This window comes from Homalodisca vitripennis, chromosome 5 (assembly GCF_021130785.1).
Source record: "Homalodisca vitripennis isolate AUS2020 chromosome 5, UT_GWSS_2.1, whole genome shotgun sequence".
In the NCBI taxonomy this organism is placed as follows: Eukaryota; Metazoa; Arthropoda; class Insecta; order Hemiptera; family Cicadellidae; genus Homalodisca; species Homalodisca vitripennis.
In genome coordinates, this window is record NC_060211.1 from 130,986,284 (window position 1) to 131,006,164 (window position 19,881).

Consider the following 19,881-nt stretch of genomic DNA (forward strand, 5'->3'; position numbering starts at 1 on the left):
ATTTTAATTATAATTAAATTTTGATTTAAATGCAAAGGTATTTATCATAAAAGCATATTCATGTATTTTAGACAATAAATGTTTTTTACTTTTTCTGAAGGTATTAGCGTTTTATTTCTATGACCATCACTTGTTTTATTTTTTTTTTACAAAAAAATAATAGAGATAAAAATACATTGTTGTACATTTTTGTAAACTTCAATAAATGTACTATCTACATAAATAATTTTTGGATGAAAAGAAAATTGTTAGCTAAAAAAGTTAGGCATTTATTTCACAATTTTGATTTTTGTAAAAATTAAAAAAAGTTTGTTGCCATATAAAAATATCTTATACAATGTAAACTTCTATAAATATCGTATTTTTGTCTTCTACATATATTTATCTCTTAGAAAAAAAATATTTGTTCATCCAATAGATTCCAAAATGTCACAATGGTATACATAATAGTGCTATACAAACTTTTTTCAGATTTTATAGTTTTTATAGATATATTATTCAAAAGTACCAATAAAGTTCTTTTAACTAAATATTTTTTTTTTTGTAATTTGTAATTCTGATATATAAGCAAACTTTTGTATATTTTAGAATTATTCTAAAAAATTTCATATTACCTGAGAGGGTGCTATACATTTAAGAAAACTTTATTCTTTACTAATATTTTTATGTTAATCAGTAAAAAAATTAAAATACATTGAAATGATTCAATATTTAATATTTTTTTGGAAAACTAAATTTATTTCTAAAGACATTGATGTTTTTAAAATGTTTGTATCTTTAAAAATAGATGAGCAGTGATTAAAATACAAAACCCTTACAAAATCGCCAAAAAGTGCCTGCCATTTTGGGAAAAATGATGGCCAGTTCCAGGGTTAATAGATTATCATCTTTATTAAATCAGCTTTGTTTTCTATATTTTGAATAAACTAGTAATGTGGTTTGTAAAATGTGCATTATCGAATATGTACATACAAAATAAAAAACGTATTTACTATTATTTTAATAAACTAAGCCATTAGCAAGTTTATATCATAGCATATAAGAGATTGGTATAAACAAAAACTTTAAACAGAGCTAATTTTATTTTAGCATTTCTGTAAACAATAATAATTTAAGTGAGACTAGATAGTTAAGTTACAGTAAAACGGAGGTAATAAACAAAAGCATAATAAAAACAAAATAAAAAAATCACAGATGATGGAAAAGTAGAACGGTAGGTAAGTGTTAGTCTATGAGTATTATACTGTGTATTCCACTCCCCAGATTTCCTTTACGATAAAGGATCTTCTTGCAAAAATGTTCTTGTTCCAGGCAGGGGATATTACATATTTATATTTCTTTGCATACTTGAATACACAGTGAATATGTACATCAATTAATACAATGTATATTTATAAGATAAATTTACTATCTTCTTACGTTGGCTAATTTACAAAAAAATTATCTATAACTTTCTAACATAGGGTTGTACAAAAGATTTCCAATCGAAAAGCAAATGTACAAATAATTTAAATCGTCATTTTATAAATTTGTACTTGATAGAAAAAAGATTCTGTCGCCAAATTATTTGTCAAAAACTGAGCAACAATATTATAATAATACTTTTAAAGTATTGTCCTAATCAATAAATGCAGTATGATCATCAAATGGACCAAACAGATGAAAACTGTAAGAGAATTCATACAACAAACATTGCAGGAATGTTCAATTTCAAGGACAACTAATTTCAGGTACCATAAAATAAAATATCAGCAAGCACTAATATCATCGGGCTATGGCACTACGGAATGCTGCAGATAGAAACGAAAGGTAACAGGTTTCATAACTAAAAGCAAAACAAGACTATTAACAAACCAAGTACAAGCCAACTGAAGTTGATGACTCAGCTAGTGAAAGATTTCGTTGCAAATGTCTTTTGTAGGCTTTCTGATCCTAGTGCTGATTCACTCATCCTGAAACAGAAATGTAATTGTTCAAGATAAATAACTTTACAATTAATAGCAGATATAAATTAACTCAACTGTTCATACAGATTCTGTAGTCAGTGAAATAATGTAAACCTAAGGAAATGTAAATAATTTCCAGGAAAACATTTTCTTTTAATTAACCCTTTCAGGACAAACTAATGATACTCTTAGTCTAATGAGTTTTAGGTTATACTATTCACTTTTATTTAGCCAACTTTAGGCCCTAAACCTACTATTGAAACTTACATGAAAATAGTCAAATTACATTTGAGGCATTTTAACTGGTCACCAGCTATTCTCACTATGAGGTAGCTATATTGCTATCACGACCGACACCCGGCAATAATCCCTTGCTGTTACACCCGACAATGCTCCATTGCTATCACGACCGACACCCGGCAATAATCCCTTGCTGTTACACCCGGCAATGCTCCATTGCTATCACGACAGACACCCGGCAATAATCCCTTGCTGTTACACACGGCAATGCTCCATTGCTATCACGACAGACATCCGGCAATAATCCCTTGCTGTTACACAAGGCAATGCTCCATTGCTACCACGACCGACACCTGTCAATAATCCCTTGCTGTTTTTTTTTTTTTTTTTTTTTTTTTTTTTTTTTTTACGTAGGGGGAATGCATTTGCACACGGAGTGTAGGACTTCCTTGCGGACTACCCACTAAACCCCCTACAGGCCACGGAGAGCCCAGACCGGAACCCTTTCGGATGACATCTTGCCTGGTCCGTGTATCTTATGTCCCAACCAGGACTAAACTACTTGTTTCGGAAGCTAGGGGTCAGCCAGACATCCGTCTTCACGTTTCTGATGAAGGATCGCATGTACATGAGTGGTGACTGCATTCCAGGCGTCCTCATTCTGCAGCATCATCTCCACAATGGTCTCTGCCGTAACATCACCAACTGTGGTGGCGAGCGTTTGCCTGGCCTCGGTGAAGCGCCCGCAAGCGAAGAAGGTGTGATGAACATCATCATCTTCCTCCAGGCAGTAAGCACACCGGGGCGACTTGACTTTTCCCATCCTGTAGAGGTACTTCCTAAAGTAACCGTGCCCCGTCAGGAACTGACACAGGTAGAAATCTATCTCCCCGTGGCCACGATCTATCCAGGATTGAAGCTCTCGAATGAGAATCCTTTGCTGTTACACCCAGCAATGCTGCATTGCTATCACAACAGACACCCCGCAATGCTCCATTGATATCACGACTGAAACCTGCCAATAATCCCTTGCTGTTACACCCGGCAATGATGCATTGCTATCACAACAGACACCCGGCAATGCTCCATTGCTATCACGACAGACATCCGGCAATAATCCCATGCTGTTACACACGGCAATGCTCCATTGCTATCACGACAGACACCTGCCAATAATCCCTTGCTGTTACACCCGGCAATGATGCATTGCTATCACAACAGACACCCGGCAATGCTCCATTGATATCACGACAGACATCCGGCAATAATCCCTTGCTGTTTCAAATGACACCCGCCCGGCAATGCTCCATTTTGTTCGTTGATTGTAGTGCGCAAGACTGAATCAGTATATGATCCTGATATATATGCCAACAATACACAGTCTGCCACTGCTCACATGAAACATTCAGAGATTACAACTCTGATTTATTTGTTAATTGGGGCAATGTTTGTTTAAATTAGATAGTGCTGTATAAAAGTTTAAGAACAAAATAACTAATGAATTAAAAGGTTACCGAACAAGCAAGATATTACTGCAAGATTATACTAAAAAATTTAATTTATTAAATCAATAGATTTAATTTTTTTTATCAATTTAACATGTAAAGCTTAATTTGTTTTTACGTTTTAAAGAGTTTATAATTAATTTGCTTTGCTGTTGTTTAGCTGAAGCCTGTCAATTGTGGTTTAACTGGAGATACCCACCCATTCTCTTTCATCCACTCCCTCCATTTGGTCTTGCTCCAGCTTCATGTTCACCTCCACCTTGCTACTGACAGACTTCTGGATCTGTGAAAAGACAATTTGCATAACTAAACAACTGTGAGAAGTGACATGTTTTCAAAGATGCTCCGTTATTTATAGAATACCTGCAGATCACCACTGCACACCAGTAACACTGTTATAAGCTCCCAAAGAACACATTCTGAAAGGTAAAATTCCAATTCATAAAAGATTATAACAAGTAACTAGAGCAGCCCATACCAAATAGTTTAATACATTTAGTTGAGACGGTGAGACTACCACCTGTTCCCATTAAAGACTTGCCTATGGTCATATACTCTTGTCTGTTTGATTTACATGTTGTCTGCAAATAGTTTAATACATTTAGTTGAGACGGTGAGACTACCACCTGTTCCCATTAAATACTTGCCTATGGTCATATACTCTTGTCTGTTTGATTTACATGTTGTCTGCAAATAGTTTAATACATTTAGTTGAGACGGTGAGACTACCACCTGTTCCCATTAAAGACTTGCCTATGGTCGTATACTCTTGTCTGTTTGATTTACATGTTGTCTGCAAAAAGATGAATGAAATCAAACTTACACATAATTATTTACGGTAACAGCTGATGATGTTTGTTTAATGTAACGGTGTTGGGTGCAGGTTTAAAGGGAGGATTCAAACTCACCAGCCTTCATCGGACTATTTTTGTACAGGCTGCTGCTCTAGTTACAATTTAAACCAATACAGTTTTGAAAGTAAAGTTTTGTAAATTAATTAATTATTATTTTGAAAGTATTTTTTTTTAATTTATTTATTTATTCCAATATTTAAAAAGTTAGATAAAAGTTTGTAAGAGATTTGTTATCCCGAACAGTTCATTATATTACCTTAAATTACAGCAGAACTTTGTACAAGACTACTTTAACTCGCAAATCAAATTAGGTTCTAGTTTTAATCTTAGTGGTACTTTGCTAAGAGTATATTCAGGTACAATACCACTGAAATGATATGCTACCACCCTTATTCAATACTTTAACATAATATATAAAAAAATAAAAAGTTTTGTCCAACATTGTATCTTACTTTAAGTTAAAAGTACCATCAAAAAGCATTTTAAGAGCCAAGAAACCCAATAGCAGTACACAAAGTTATAAATACCCAAAAATACCTAGAAGTGATGTTTATTTTTTGTCCATTTAAAAGTGATAAATATTATTGCTAATTTCAATTTAAAGCATCAAATGACAGTGTCTCAATCCTCGTTTGCTCAACACTTCACTAAAACAACAAAAAATGTTGTATAAAACTCAAAAACTAAAAATACCCTTATTTTGGGTATTTAAATGACAAAGTGTAAATATCCAAATTATAATTACCTTTCTGCTAGGTTAAAATAACTTATTATGGGCTTGAAATTTTGCATGTAACTTCATTTCTACGCATGTCCCTCTATGGGATTAGGCTTAGCGTTTACGCACGCTAACTATCCACAGAATATTTTCAGAACGATTTTACCTACAGACTTTAAATTGTACATAAATCTTCATTTACATATTGCCAAAATCATATTCGATAATGGTGCATGTATATCCAAATATACTGACTATACTAAAATTTAAATAAATAGAAAATAATTTCTTTTCTTATATAAATATCAAAATTATGACTTCTGCAGCATTGCTATTATTTTAAGCAAATTACTGTCAATAATATTTCTCATTAAAAAAATACTTATACTAGTAATAGGATTTAGGGCACAAGCTTCAAAAATTGGTTTACCTGTTCCTGCTTCTGCTTAGTTGAAGCTACAAGATCAGGAGTCCACGCCAGCCGGTTGAATGGTTGTGGTTGTGATTGGGTCTGCTTTGTTGGCTCCTTGCTGCTGGGAGACACACTTGCCGCACCCTGTGCTTCTGACACTGCACAGAGATTGTTATGAGTACATTTGTATGAGTGGTGATTAACTTTAATATAAAGCTATGTCTACGTCCATATCCTCCCTACAATACTTCTATCTAACAATTTGCTTTACTCATTACATTGCAAACACCAAAACCTGATTTATACTTCATTTGAATGGACAGTAAAATTTAAAAAAAAACAGTAGCAGTCGTGGGACTGCCGATAGAAGTGAAAACGGAACTATTAAGTTGAGAGTAATTAAAACTATATGCAAAAATTATATGAAATTTTTTATGTTTTATTTATTAGTTACATATGATGGGTTAAACAAATCATGAACAAAATATAAATACAAAGTGGTTGAAAAAATAATTAATATACAATTATCTTAACAATATCTTAATAAAAAAGTACTGTAAGTATTAAAGAATATTATTATAATGAAAAAAGTTCAATGCAATCATTATACTTGTTGTAATTGCTCAATATTAATAGTTAGTTAAACATAGAATACAAGTGAGTAAACACCGAGTGAACAACAGTGAGTTGAACACCGTTGTAAATAATACAGTTATTGCTACGGATAAAGTATATAATTGCAACAACAATTAAACCCACAATATTTTTAAAACTAATAAATTAGTTAAATTAACTTGGTTCTTTCGTAAAGTTATTTTTATTGCACAATAAACTAATTTATTGAGTTAATACGGTATCAGTGAGCCAATGCGCCAACTACAGTTCCGGCAGAAACGTTCACTCATCACTTCATACGCTACTACAGGCTAAACTAAACTTCCAATAAAAAAATGATAAATTACAAAAAAAAATATTCATCTATTTTCACACAACTTTCTCGCTGACAAATTTTTGTCTGACCAAAAAATAAAAAAAATCCTTGCTTACTACTTTTTTCTTGTCATTGTAAACGCTATGTAAAATGTAAACAATAATCAAAATTATTTCGAAATTTTTTTAATATTTAAAAATGTAACCAATAGATTGCCAATATTAAGAGATTTAATTTGACGCATCTTACAGAATTGAACGACATTGGCTTCACTTTTAAATCGCGAGAGGAAGCCGTAAAGGTCACTGATTTTCGCAGTCTGTTTTCATACTCCGCCGGGACAGTTTTAACACAGCGAGACTGACTTTTTCATGCAGGTTAGTATCATTAGCATGTCGGTGACGCGAACCGAGGATTTTACCCTCTACCAAAACGCTCAACGCGCCTAAAGAAGTTTTCACTTCAATAATATGTCCCATAACTCTTGTATATGTTACATTTACATTACATTATCAAGATTTAAACAATTCTTCTACTGGATATTAGAATAGAAAATGTGTTGGACTGTTTACCCTGAAACATCTCTATAATGAATTACGAAATTATATCTAAATCCATGACAAAATACAACTCACAGTTATCCATGCCCTCAGGTTTTAGGCTGATTCGTCTAGCTTGACAGTTGGCTCCACTGAACCACTGGGCCGCCGTCATTGTGGGTTCCCACGTCACTTTAGTTGGTGGAAACAGGTCGTCTTGGAACAGGTCACTCTAGAAACAGAGAAGACAATGTCTTTGACTGCAAATGGCATTGGACTCTTTGGTGAAAGCTTTAACAACACAAGGTATTCACTTTTATTGATGAGTTTAAGAAAAGTAATGCCTAAAGTAATTTTATGAATAAAAATTAAATAGTGATAACAAGTGTAGACATTAGGACTAAAAAATAATAAAACATAGTTTCAGATTACAGAATCTTGAATAATCTCTAAATTATTTTTACTTTAACTTTATTTAATAATTTATAAATCACAATATACTTTAAGGATGAATGAGAGTAGTTTTCTCATCAGGGGAAGACCTTGTGGATTGATTTTTTTGGATACTACATCACAGCAGGTACACTATAATGCCATCAGCTTAATGATAATGGTTATAATAAACTGGATTTGGAGTTTAAAACAATATTCCATTATTTACCTTTATCCTGGGGACAGTGAAAGAGAGAGGTTCAATAGTGGTGTTGGTAAGCCTGAGAGCCTTGGCAAATTCCACGATGGAGACATCGCATGATCTCTTGGGTAGGAAGGATAAGCCCTGGTGGAGCGAGGAGCAGCGGTGGTGGCTCAGTGGACAGAGAAATGGAGGCTCACAGCACACTTCAAATGCATAGATTGTAGAGTCACCCTGATACCAATGAAAACAATTTCAGTACAAACAAAAACAAAAATTAACAAGAACTTAAGAATTTGAACATTTTCACAAATTTGCAACAAGTATAAATTTAGAAAAGTAGTTCTGGCCAGTCAGTATGGATTATACGGCACTTGTTTGCCTTAAGACATCACAAATAGTAATTTATAAGTAAATCAGTAAATTATTCACATTCTACAATTTTGTTTGTTCATAAATTCAAATATATTTTAAAAGTATTGCTTGATAACAATAACAAATTATATTAAATTTTATAATCAACGATCTACAAAAAGACATGCTCAAATTATTCAGGAGATTAATGCTAACTTTGATAGGAAATGTATCAGTTTTCTCGATCATGTGACATCTTACAGCTAGATCTGATCTCATATTCATGTACATCCTATTGTATGTATAACATACGTACAAACTTAATTTAAAACAAACTGTAATATAATAATACAGTAATAATAATAATAATAATAATATTTATTTGCCATAAGAATCACACAAAAGATCATTGACAATGTCATTTAGCTGCTAAGTAAGCTTAGTCATGAGTCCATCACATATTCAAACATGGTCAATCAGTATTTTATAATCAATCAAACACAATATTAAAAAGGATTACAAATTACAAATATTATATGTTAACTACAACCTAAAAAATATTTACATAACAAAATACTATGTAAGATTACACCTTGTGAAAATCCAAATCCATAAAATTCCCTGCATAAATCAACATAATGATTTTAACATAATAACCCTCCATTTAACTGATACTATCCAATATAAATACCAAACAGTACCCATCAAATACTCCGTCAACAACAGCCTCTCTCCGCATCAGCTAAGCATACATCCTTCAAGCAAAGACCAGCACAACATGATTAACAAAAATGGTGATTTGTAACAGGCCTCGTGCAAAAGTTCTAAAAGTCTATTGGATCAATGACAAAAAAAGTCATCTAGTTTATAAAGGGGATTTTCTAATAGCCAGTTATAAAACTGTTTTTAAATTGCAGGATTGGATATTTATCCATAAGTACCTTTAATTTATTGTAAATTTTCATAGATATAATGGTATGGCTACTTTGGCATTTACTCAGTCTAGAAAACGCTATGAGGGAGGGCTCTATCCTTATTCCTTGTGTTATAGTTATGAATATCATAATTATATTTATAAACTACTTTTATTTTTAATTGCATATAGGGTTAAGTCATAAATATATAGATTAATTACTGTTTGTATTTTCATTTTAATAAATAAGGGTTGACAATGTTCATATTCTTGTGAATTTGTTAAAGCCCTTAAGGCTCTTTTTTGGAGTATTAATATTTCTCCTATTCTGCTACAATTTCCCCAGAGTATGAGCCCATAACGCATTATTGACTGAAAATATGCAAAATATGCTGTTCTGGTTATACGATTCCGGGATTTTATTAGTGAGACTCCTCAAGAGATAAATGATTCTATTTAGTCTTGGATTAATCGAGTCAATGGTGTTGGCTCCATGTTAAATGGTTATCAATAAACACTCCCAAAAACTTGACTGCATTAAGGTAATCAGGATTCTCAGGGATATTATTTTTTAAACTAAATATAATTTTTTGGGTTTTATCTTGATTTAGAAGAAATCCATTGGCATTGAACCATGTTGGTGGCACCCTGAAGAGCGGTTTTCAGTTAATTCTTCCAAAGCATTAATGTCTGCAGTGGAATTCACCAGAGTTGTGTCGTCAGCATATAATATAGTTCTGGCTTTTATAAAATCAGGGAGGGTCATTTATTGATATTAAAAAGAGGAGAGGTCCTAGGACTGATCCCTGAGGTACACCGAAGGTTGACTTTTAGTTCTTGGGACCAAATACATCAATTTAGAAACTTTTTGACTTCTATTTTGTAAAGTATGATTCAAAAAACTTAAAAGGGGGGTTTTCAACACCATAAAACTTAAGTTTATTTAAGAGGTAGTCATGATTGACACAATCAAAAGACCTTGCTCAGGTCACAGAGTGTGGCCTGAGCATAGGCCTTGTTTTCAAATGCCTGAAAGGCTTCTTGTACTAATTTATCTATTGCATCTACAGTTGATATCCCCCTTCTAAAACCGAATTGTGTTACATTAAGGTAGTTATTTACTTCAAGATGCATACTAAGCTGGTCATATACTATTATTTTCAACAATTTTGGATATATATTGGTAGTATTGATACAGGGCGGTAACTTTGTGGTGTACTTACTGGCCCTTTATTGTATATTGGACATATCCGAGATATTTTTGAGCTGGTAAGGAAATACACCTTCTTCCAATAAATTTGTTTATGCAGCATTCTGGAGGAACGGAAACTGTCTGAATTATCTTTTTTAAAACGCTGTTAGAAAGGTGTATAAATGTCTTTACTGTTGGAGTTGTTAAGTCTCTTTGCTGCTTTTATAATATCTTGGGGGGTAATGTAGTTCCAATTAAAGTTAGCTTTACTTATTTGTTTCCTACTTAGAAGATCATCGAATGTCACGGGAGTCTTAACAAGTTTTTCTCTGAATACCATTAACAGATTCAATAAAAAAGTTATTAAAATCATCTGGTGAGAGATTAGACTTGGAATGACTGGGGAGTTGAATTGTTATTCTGTTTAATCAAAATTCCAGGCAGCTTTGCACTTGTTGCTACTATTTTTCAATATACTGAGCATTCGATGCTAATTTTGCATTCTTAAGAGCTGTTCGATATTGGTATTTAAGATTTTTTCATTTGGTTTACCAAATCATCATTAGGACTAAGACTATTTTTAATAAGGCTGTTATAGAATAACAGTTTATTTTTCATCGAGGCCAGTTCACCCCGTGTACCACTGATGTTTATTTTGATTTTTTGTATTTTCTTTGTTTACTGTTTTTTATTTTAAGGCTACTATTTAAACTGTCTATATAAAGATTTCAAAAAATACTTTAAAGTTTTGACAAGCATTTAAGTTATTACTGAGATATAGCTCCCAATCGTAATGTGGCTAAGTGTTCCTCGAGCAACTGGACACTTTTGTCCGTAAGAACCAACTGTGGGGTTAAACCAGCATTAGTTGGTTGCTCCAGCCTGGAGTTATTCCTGGTTTTTAAAGGGCACACTTATTATCAAACCGTCACGGTCTGAAAAGGGACAGTTAAAAAGCTCACATTCTACTCTATTGTTTAAGTTAGCATTTATAGATATGTTATCTAAACAATTTTTACCCCTAGTGGGCATTTTATTTACACAATAAAAAATTGAATTGCCTTAAGATATTCTGAAATTGTTTAGCTGTAGGCTTATTAGTTGTGGACATCAAAGGCCGAGTTTCAGGTCTCCTCCTATAATAACTGTATAGGAAGGCCAGGATAATAAAAAGTTAAGAAATTTTTGTATATATTCTAGAAATTTGTATGATTTTCCTGATGTTGAATGGTATAATGATGCAATAATAACTTTAAAAAATCTTCATTAATTACTTGCGGACACTTCAAAATTTAGTTCTTCACACAGTGCACTAGTGTCAAGTTTTTTGGTGTTAGTATCGTTACGGGCAAAAATAAGTGTTCCGCCCCTTCTTTGTACCACTCGGCTGTAATACCGCTGAGCAGTAAAAGCCTGTGGGAAAAGAAAATTCTGATTCGTTCTCATTTAGCCAGTGCTCTGAAATACAGATAAAACGTAATTTTATTATTATTTGGGTAATAGACTTTCTAGGGCTAAGGATTTACCTTTCAAACCTTGTATATTCAAATACAAGACCTGAAAGTCTGAATTTACTCCTACTTTAATTTGTGTTGGAAGTTTGTACCCTGGAGAAACCATAACTCAGACCTGTGACATCACTACAGTACAGTACAGTACTCTTATAATAAATTAATAAGAATCACTAAACATGTAAAGAAATCAAGTTGAAACAAACTGAAATGTGGTAATATAATGCCGTAACACTAAATTGTTTCTAGCATTCTACCATTAACCCTTTGAGTGCCACGAGTATTTTCCGAAGGCATATGCATAAAGTGCTACGCTGTTTTTCGCATATTTGTAAACTTTTGACAAAAAAGCTGTTGTAAAATAACTACCAAACAGATTTCCATCATATTGTTGTTGTTTTTTTTCTTATTAAATGCAGAATATGATACATATCGTTACAAATAAAATTTGATTTATAAAAATATAAAAATTTCAGTATTTATAAAAAAAGTTTTTTACTTTTGTATAAAAAGTTAAGTTTTGACCTAATTTGTGTGTATACAGTATTTTTAAGATTTTTTTTCTTTATACCATGATAAAGGCCATATGATTCTAAATAAAACCCACGTATAATATCTTATTCTAGAGTTTTAAAAACATGGCATTATATGCATTAACAAAATGCTTCCCGGTACCGACATTTTATAAACTGTACTTCATTTGTCAGAGTTTAGAAATTACTTAGTAATGATGTAGTTTTCTCAATAAATCTAATAAAACATTAATACAACACAAATAAATATGATTAGTACATTTAGAAACAAATACTTGCTAACATATTTACATAAAAGTTTACATTTACTAAATAATAACCTTAATAATATTTACATTGAAAATTCACGTTTTTCGCTAGAACACAACTCAAATCATACATTACTTTTGTAAAGAAATATAGTAAAATACTGTATAAGTTACTATTTTATTTTGTATTTACTCAAATGCTTGGTTATTGGCACATAAAACAACAAGAAAGGCTGTTACGCAACACGGTACTCGTCGTCCGCTACGTCGCGTGACTGGAAGACAGAATCATCTACAGGTACTTATCACAGTCCACTATTTTTGGACGAGTTTTCCTTATCAGAGATCAAAATAAACTTCATTATAAGTTCCTTCTTCCATAATGAATCGAAAAATACTTGATGAGTCATACTTCCTATCTCCAAATCATCTCCAAATAGACACACGAATGACCTGACATTTTCGAATAATGAAACGTTGTTCTTATAGTTTTTGATTTAATTGATTGTCGTAATAACTTGTAAATTACAAAATAGGTTAAATAAAGTCAGTTGTTTTTTATACTGTAATTTATTTTGTCCCTGATAAGGAAAACTCGTCCAAAAATAGTGGCTTCTTGATAAGTACCCAAACAACATAAGTTTCACAGATAAAATAGTAGAGAAACAACATAAAACTCGTGTTTATTGATAGTTTGGAACCTATTGAATACAGCCGTCTGATTATTTGGCCAAAATAATCTTGTACTATACAAAATATTATCGAAATACGAAACGTCAAAATTGGCGACGCTGGCACTTTATGCACTTTTCGTACCGTCAAAATTAGCGACGCTGTGGCACTCAAAGGGTTAATTATGAAACTGGCAGTAGCCATGAAAGATCCACCCAAGTTCCTGTCGAATATCCAGCTAGGGTACTCTAATATTGCCGAATATCCAGCCTATGTACTCTCATATTACTGAATATCCAGCCCTTGTATATACCCAAATATTGTCGAATATCCGGCCTGATGCATACCTCATATTGTTGAATATTTGGCCTCTCTACATAGCCTCAGATTGCAGAATATCTAATCCATACGCATACCCTCTTATTGCCAAATATCTGGCCCATGTGCATACTCTCATATTGCCGAATATGTGGCCCATGTGCTTAACTTCATATTGTTAAATATCCAGCATGTGTACAATACCCTCATATAGCCAAATATCTGGCCCATGTATTTACCTTTATATTGCCGAATATCCCACATGTGTACATACCCTCACATTATCTAACATTAAAAGGAGTAAATATAATCTGATTGTTTATTATCTTTTAATTCTAGGCCTCGATAAGTACCTTGCCAGTAAGGAAGAGAGTTGAGCTGTCCTCATCATAGTAAGGGATCAGGATGGCAGGAGACACATCAAGGCCTACAGTAGCCAGGGGAGTGCTCAGGTCTTCTCTCTTGTATACCATGATCTGCCTCTCTGAAACCCTGATAGAACACATTCTTATTACAACATGTGCAATAACTGTACTTTCTTGATATTGTACTTACAACTCAATGTCAATGATCTTAAATATTGTAAAAATACTATTTGTATTACGGTAAATTAGAACCATATATGTACTGGCATAAGAAGATAGGCTATTCATGTAAATTAATTGCAAATTGTTTTACAAAAATCATTTAGAACAAAGATAAGGAATGATAAATGAATTTTATTTGATTAATTACAGCATCTTTTCTATTTCCTCATTCCTTTTGTGAAAGATAATTATGAGCGCATCCAGAGATCATTTGGCACACAGGTTGGTACTACCATATTTTCTTGCATACACATAAAAATAAATTGAAAATTTGATGGAAAACATTAGTTTTGTCATACCAACAATATAAACTATTTTCTAGTTTTCTTGGCAGAATCCACTAAGAACCAGATTGTGTGTTTTGGTATTTCGTCTACAGTATTCAACTCACTTGTCAAATCCTGTGACAACAATGAAGGAAGAATCAAGGGCCCAAGTGACCCTAGCACCTCGGGATCCCACGGGACCTTTGCCCTCTGCTACAGGACTGGTGGAGCTGCGAGGTTGATATACTCTCAGCACAGAATCCTTACACACTGTGGCAAGCATGTTTCCACACGATGACCAGCTCAGAGAAAACATCTGCACAATTATAACCATTGAGAAAATGCAAACTTTTAAATTACTGGTGATAGCCACCATTAAAGAGCACACATTGGTTTACAGCCATTTTGCCAATACTTATGAGTTCTTGAAAAGCTATGTGAAGAACGAGTTTATAAAAGAACAGTAGTGAGTGCTGGTATGAAGCAGGCAATATATATAGTTTGGTTTTTAGTTCAACCTTTCAGGACCAACAAATGTTTGACAAAACTTAGCTCCAGACTTTTTTATAAAAAAAGTAACCAGGGGTTTGCAGGTCTGGTATTGTGAAAAAGACCAGGCCAAAATGGTGTATGTATTTTGTAGCTTTTCTGCAGAATACTATTTATTCAAGTATTGAAGCCATTGACATATTACAATTATTTTTCAGCATTTATAACAAATTAAATACTTAGATAATATGCTAGTTAGCTAAAAATTTATTTTATATTACAAATATTTATAGATGTACAATATAATTTGCTACAAAATCTGAACCAAATCATAAGAATTTAATGAATCTTTATCCAAATATAAAGAAAAATGTAATAGTTTTTTTTTTTTTTTTTTTTTTTTTTTTTTTTTTTTTTTTTTTTTTTTTTTTTTTTTTTGCTTTAGGGTATTGGGGTGGATTCACAGATCCTCACACGTCAACCTGAGCTTATTGTGTGCCCCTTTGATGTTAGAGGGGTAAGCCTATCTTTTGTGCCCTTAATTAGGCTAAGAAGCTTTTCCCCGATACTAGCATCTGGTTCGTCGCCTGGTTGTTTATCACCGAAAAGAGCCCTTCTCCTTGCTCCCAGTCTCTCACAGTCCAGTATTATGTGTTTTGCAGTCTCTTCAGACTTATTGCAGAGTCTACACTCCGAGTCCTCATTTCGTAAACCTAGAGTGTCCAGTGATCAAGGCAATCACTTGCTTAACCCGATCCCTGCCCAGCCCCATCAGCCATCTGGTGAAGCCGGAGCTAGAATCAGTGAGCAGTCTTTTGCCGAGTGCTTGTCCTTGGTGACTCTGCCACCGCAAGTGGTGTGTCTTCCTGGACCATTTGTTTATACTTTGGTAAGCGGCTGACTTGCTTATACCACAACTCGGTTTCTGGACCGGTGTATGGCATGCTTGCTCCGCTTTTGGCAAGCCTGTCGGCGTATTCGTTGCCACCTATGCCTGTGTGGCCCGGTACCCAGCCAAGACGCACAAAGTTGCGTGATCCAAGCTTGCAGAGAGTGTTAAAGCACTCCCACACAAGCCTGGATGAAATGCTGTTGGAGTCAAGAGCTTTAAGAGCTGCCTGACTGTCTGACATTATACAGATGTTCATTCCCTGGTACCCTTTGGTGAGGCCTAGGTTGGCACAGGCTAGGATACCATAGATTTCGGCTTGAAATATGGAGCAGTTCCGACCCAAACTGCCGCAAAGGGCAGTTCTAGGGGATTGACTAAACACTCCATATCCAGTTCTTCCCTTAATAAGCGAGCCATCCGTGTACCAGACAAAGCTCTTTCTTATTGTTGGGATGTTATCTTGCAATTTCCACTCATCTCTGGAGTAGAAGTCAACAGAGAATGGCTTATTGAATACGAACTCCGTTCTCATTATGTCGGAGATCATTTCGAGAATAGCGCTTGGGTTTACAGCTTCAGTGATGGCGCCATGCTCGCGTTAGACGCGCCATTCCTCCACAAGCCAGCAACCATCAGCCGATAAGCTGACTTACGCGCTTCAGCTTTTATATGGACATCAAGAGGTAGAAGTCCTAAAGCCACCTCGAGGGTCGCTGAGGGACTGCTCCTGAATGCTCCGGTTGCAAAGATTGTGCCAAGCCTTTGTAAGCTTTCAAGCTTGGCTTTGGCAGTTACCTGATTCACCTTTGTCCACCAGACTAATGTAACCATAAGTAATTTGAGGCCTTACAACTGCTTTGTAAAGCCATAGTGCTATATGGGGTTTTACGCCCCATGAGATTTCCTGCAAGTCTCCTGGCGTCATGAGCGCCCACTTTGCTTTGTGCAGGATATTGTTAAGATGATCATTCCACGTTAGCTTATGGTCTAGAGTCAGTCCTAAATATTTAACTGTCTTTGACCCACTCAAGCTGTGTGGATGCGAGTTTCAGCCTAGAAAGAGACTCTAGGTTTCTTTTTCCTAGTGAATGGTACAACTACTGTCTTAGAGGGATTTACTTTCAGTCCCTCTCCCTGAGACCAGTTGTGTACATGTTGAAGGTTGGTATTCATGATATCAACAAACAACATTTGTATATTTTCCCTGTACCATAAGGACTATGTCGTCTGCATATCCTTGGACATAGATTCCATTGTTAGTAAGGTCCTCAAGTAGACCATCTACTACTAGATTCCACAGTAGACTTAGCTCCTGACTTTTTTTATAAAAAAAGTAACCAGGGTTTGCAGGTCTGGTATTGTGAAAAAGACCAGGCCAAAATGGTGTATGTATTTTGTAGCTTTTCTGCAGAATACTATTTATTCAAGTATTGAAGCCATTGACATATTACAATTATTTTTCAGCATTTATAACAAATTAAATACTTAGATAATATGCTAGTTAGCTAAAAATTTATTTTATATTACAAATATTTATAGATGTACAATATAATTGTGCCTTACAACCTAACCTATAAACCTAACCTATACAAGCTAACCTACAATGTCCAATTGTAAAGTTTGCAACCATCCGCTAGGAAAAAGACTCAAAGTTTCGTGTGCTGATTGTACTCAAGACTTTCATGGGTCTTGTGTCAGGCTAAGCAAAGCAGACATTGAATATCTAGCAAGTGAAAATATAGTGTGGAGGTGTGAGCCTTGTGCAGTAACTAGGCGCAGCAGTCTACGGCTGGAGTCTCAGGCTACAGAAGGAAATCTTTCACTGCAAGATGTTATCAAAGCTATTGAAGATCTTAAAAGTGAGTACAAAAATTCGCTTAATGATTTAAATGTCTCCTATGAATTATTGAACAGTAAGATTGATGACAACACAGAGGCAGTAAAACAAAACAATAAGAAAGTAGATGACTATTTGAAACTAATTGACACTCTTGCAGCAGAAAACAGTAAACTAAAAGATAGAGTCTCTATTTTAGAAAATAAAGTCGATGAAATGGAACAATACTCTAGAAAAAACTGTGTTGAAATTCATGGGATACCTGAAACTGATAATAATGTTATGGATCATGTAAAATCTGTAGGCCAAGCTCTTGGTATGGAGATAACTGACCAAATGATTGACAACTGTCATTTGTTACGCAAAAGGCCAGGTTCAGATAGGCCCCCAGGCATCATAATTAAGTTTGTGAGAAAAATAGATGCTGAAAATATGTTGCAAAAGAGGAAAGGGAAGAAACTTTCTACTAGGCATCTGGGAATGCAGTCAGATATCCCAGTCTATATTAATGAATCCTTATCACCGGCTAGAAGGAGATTGCTTGCCATGGCGAGAGAGGTAAAGCTCCAGAAACATTACAAGTGGTTGTGGGTGAGGGGTGGAAAAATATTTTTAAGAAAAGAAGACAATGGCCCAGTGTCAACTGTGACATGCCAAGCAGACCTGGTGAAACTGTGAGTAATGTAATTGGACTTTTTCTGTTCAAATATTAGTTATGTTATAGTTATTTTATGTTGCTATTGTGTTTTTAAACTACTTATTAGCTGCATACTTAGAAGTACTGTTTTGTTTTCTTTATATTAAATGCAAAGTAGTTCTCAATGTTATGAAGACATAGATTTTGTTAACAAAGACTCTGGGTTTGTTTTAATCCACCAGAATATAAGGAGTTTGAGGGCGAATTTTGACACATTTTTAGCTGAATTGTCAACTTTAAATAATGTTCCAAAATTAATTGTTCTGACAGAAATATGGATAAATAGCTCTGAGAAAAATTTTTATCAAATTCCAAATTATAAATCTTACTACAAAACTAATGAAAAATATAGAGCTGGAGGAGTGGTTGTATTTGTACACAATAGTTTTACTGTTATAAATATGTCTGATGTTGTATTTCATTCAGCTGATGTGATAGAGTTATCTTTTAAAATGTATGAATGCTATTTTAAGTTACTTAGTATTTATAGGTTGCAACAGCAGTCCTGCGGATATATTTATTGATGAACTTAAAGCCTACACATCTACTCAAGATGTAAAATCATGCAATAACTTAATTATTATAGGAGACATAAACTTAAACTTATTGGATGACAATTGTATAATTGAAGAATATAAAAATTACCTTAGCTTGTAATGGATTAGAATCTTTAGTAAATATTCCTACAAGAATCACAGATAAGTCACAAACATGCATTGATCACTTACTTGTTAGAATAAGAAACAAAAATAAAGTTACAGTCGAAGCAGCTGTGATTGACTGTGCTATAACTGATCATTGTTTATCAGCTGTTTGGGTGCGTGGAGAGAAGGATAATTCGGTCCAAGGTCGCACAACTGGCCAACTCCTCTTATCGCGTAAATCATAACTATCTAAATTCATTGCTTGATAATGCTGACTGGAGTGCAGTATATAATGAACAGAACGCATCAAATGCATTTGACACATTTTATAGTATTTTTCAAGATATATTGAATAAAAGCAAAGATTTAATTAAAAATAAAAAACACTAAAATAGTTAAACTAAAACCGTGGATCGATGAATCTACTTGTAGGCGTATTAAAAATAAGAAACCTTTTACTTAAAAGGCTTAATAAGGAACCTGATAATGAATTACTTAAACGAAACTTCAAAGAATATAGAAACAAGCTACAGTTAGATATTCGATTGCTAAAAAGTAATTATTATCGCCGACGTTTTGAAACAAACAAAGGTAACTCTAGAGAGACGTGGAAAGTTTTAAATGAAAATCACTGGACAAAAATCCATCACTAATTCCAACATTGCGTTAAATGTTAACAACACCTATGAAAATGATCCATATGTTGTCGCTAATGAGTTTAATAACTATTTTTTATCGGTTGCTGAAAAGCTTAGTACAAAACAATATAAGCCTCACAATTTTTTATACTATGAATTTAAAAAAACTATTTTACAGAGAGATCTCCAACTCGATCAATGTTCTTATATCCGGTTTTAGAACAAGATGTATATAATGCAATAAATTCGCTTAAAAACGGAACGCCAGGAATAGATGGAATTAGCTCACAAATAATTAAAAGATATTCTAA

At 33.8% G+C, this 19,881-nt stretch overlaps 2 protein-coding genes across 2 annotated transcripts; one reads left to right on the top strand and one right to left on the bottom strand.

Annotated features, from left to right (window-relative positions):
• Positions 1-1,317: 1,317 nt before the first annotated feature.
• Positions 1,318-14,711, bottom strand: LOC124362898 (coronin-7-like). The gene is made up of 7 exons (XM_046817773.1): positions 14,499-14,711; positions 13,874-14,012; positions 7,807-8,013; positions 7,242-7,377; positions 5,694-5,833; positions 3,891-3,974; positions 1,318-1,952 (listed from the first exon to the last, which is right to left on the bottom strand). The coding sequence occupies exons 1-7, from the start codon at positions 14,705-14,707 to the stop codon at positions 1,944-1,946; spliced, it is 924 nt and encodes a 307-aa protein (XP_046673729.1). The 5' UTR covers positions 14,708-14,711; the 3' UTR covers positions 1,318-1,943.
• A 2,646-nt stretch (positions 14,712-17,357) lies between these two features.
• Positions 17,358-18,269, top strand: LOC124363624. The gene has a single exon (XM_046818883.1). The coding sequence runs from the start codon at positions 17,358-17,360 to the stop codon at positions 18,267-18,269; it is 912 nt and encodes a 303-aa protein (XP_046674839.1).
• Positions 18,270-19,881: the final 1,612 nt, after the last annotated feature.

What these genes read in the sequence shown, in the direction of transcription:
- LOC124362898 (XM_046817773.1), bottom strand. Translation starts at nt 14,707, where the DNA reads ATGGTTATAATTGTGCAGATGTTTTCTCTGAGCTGGTCATCGTGTGGA. An exon ending in GTTGTCACAGGATTTGACAA is followed by an intron (nt 14,013 to 14,498) that starts GTGAGTTGAATA and finishes GTGTTCTATCAG; the next exon opens with GGTTTCAGAGAGGCAGATCA. An exon ending in ACCTGAGGGCATGGATAACT is followed by an intron (nt 5,834 to 7,241) that starts GTGAGTTGTATT and finishes ATCTCTGTGCAG; the next exon opens with TGTCAGAAGCACAGGGTGCG.
- LOC124363624 (XM_046818883.1), top strand. Translation starts at nt 17,358, where the DNA reads ATGTCCAATTGTAAAGTTTGCAACCATCCGCTAGGAAAAAGACTCAAA.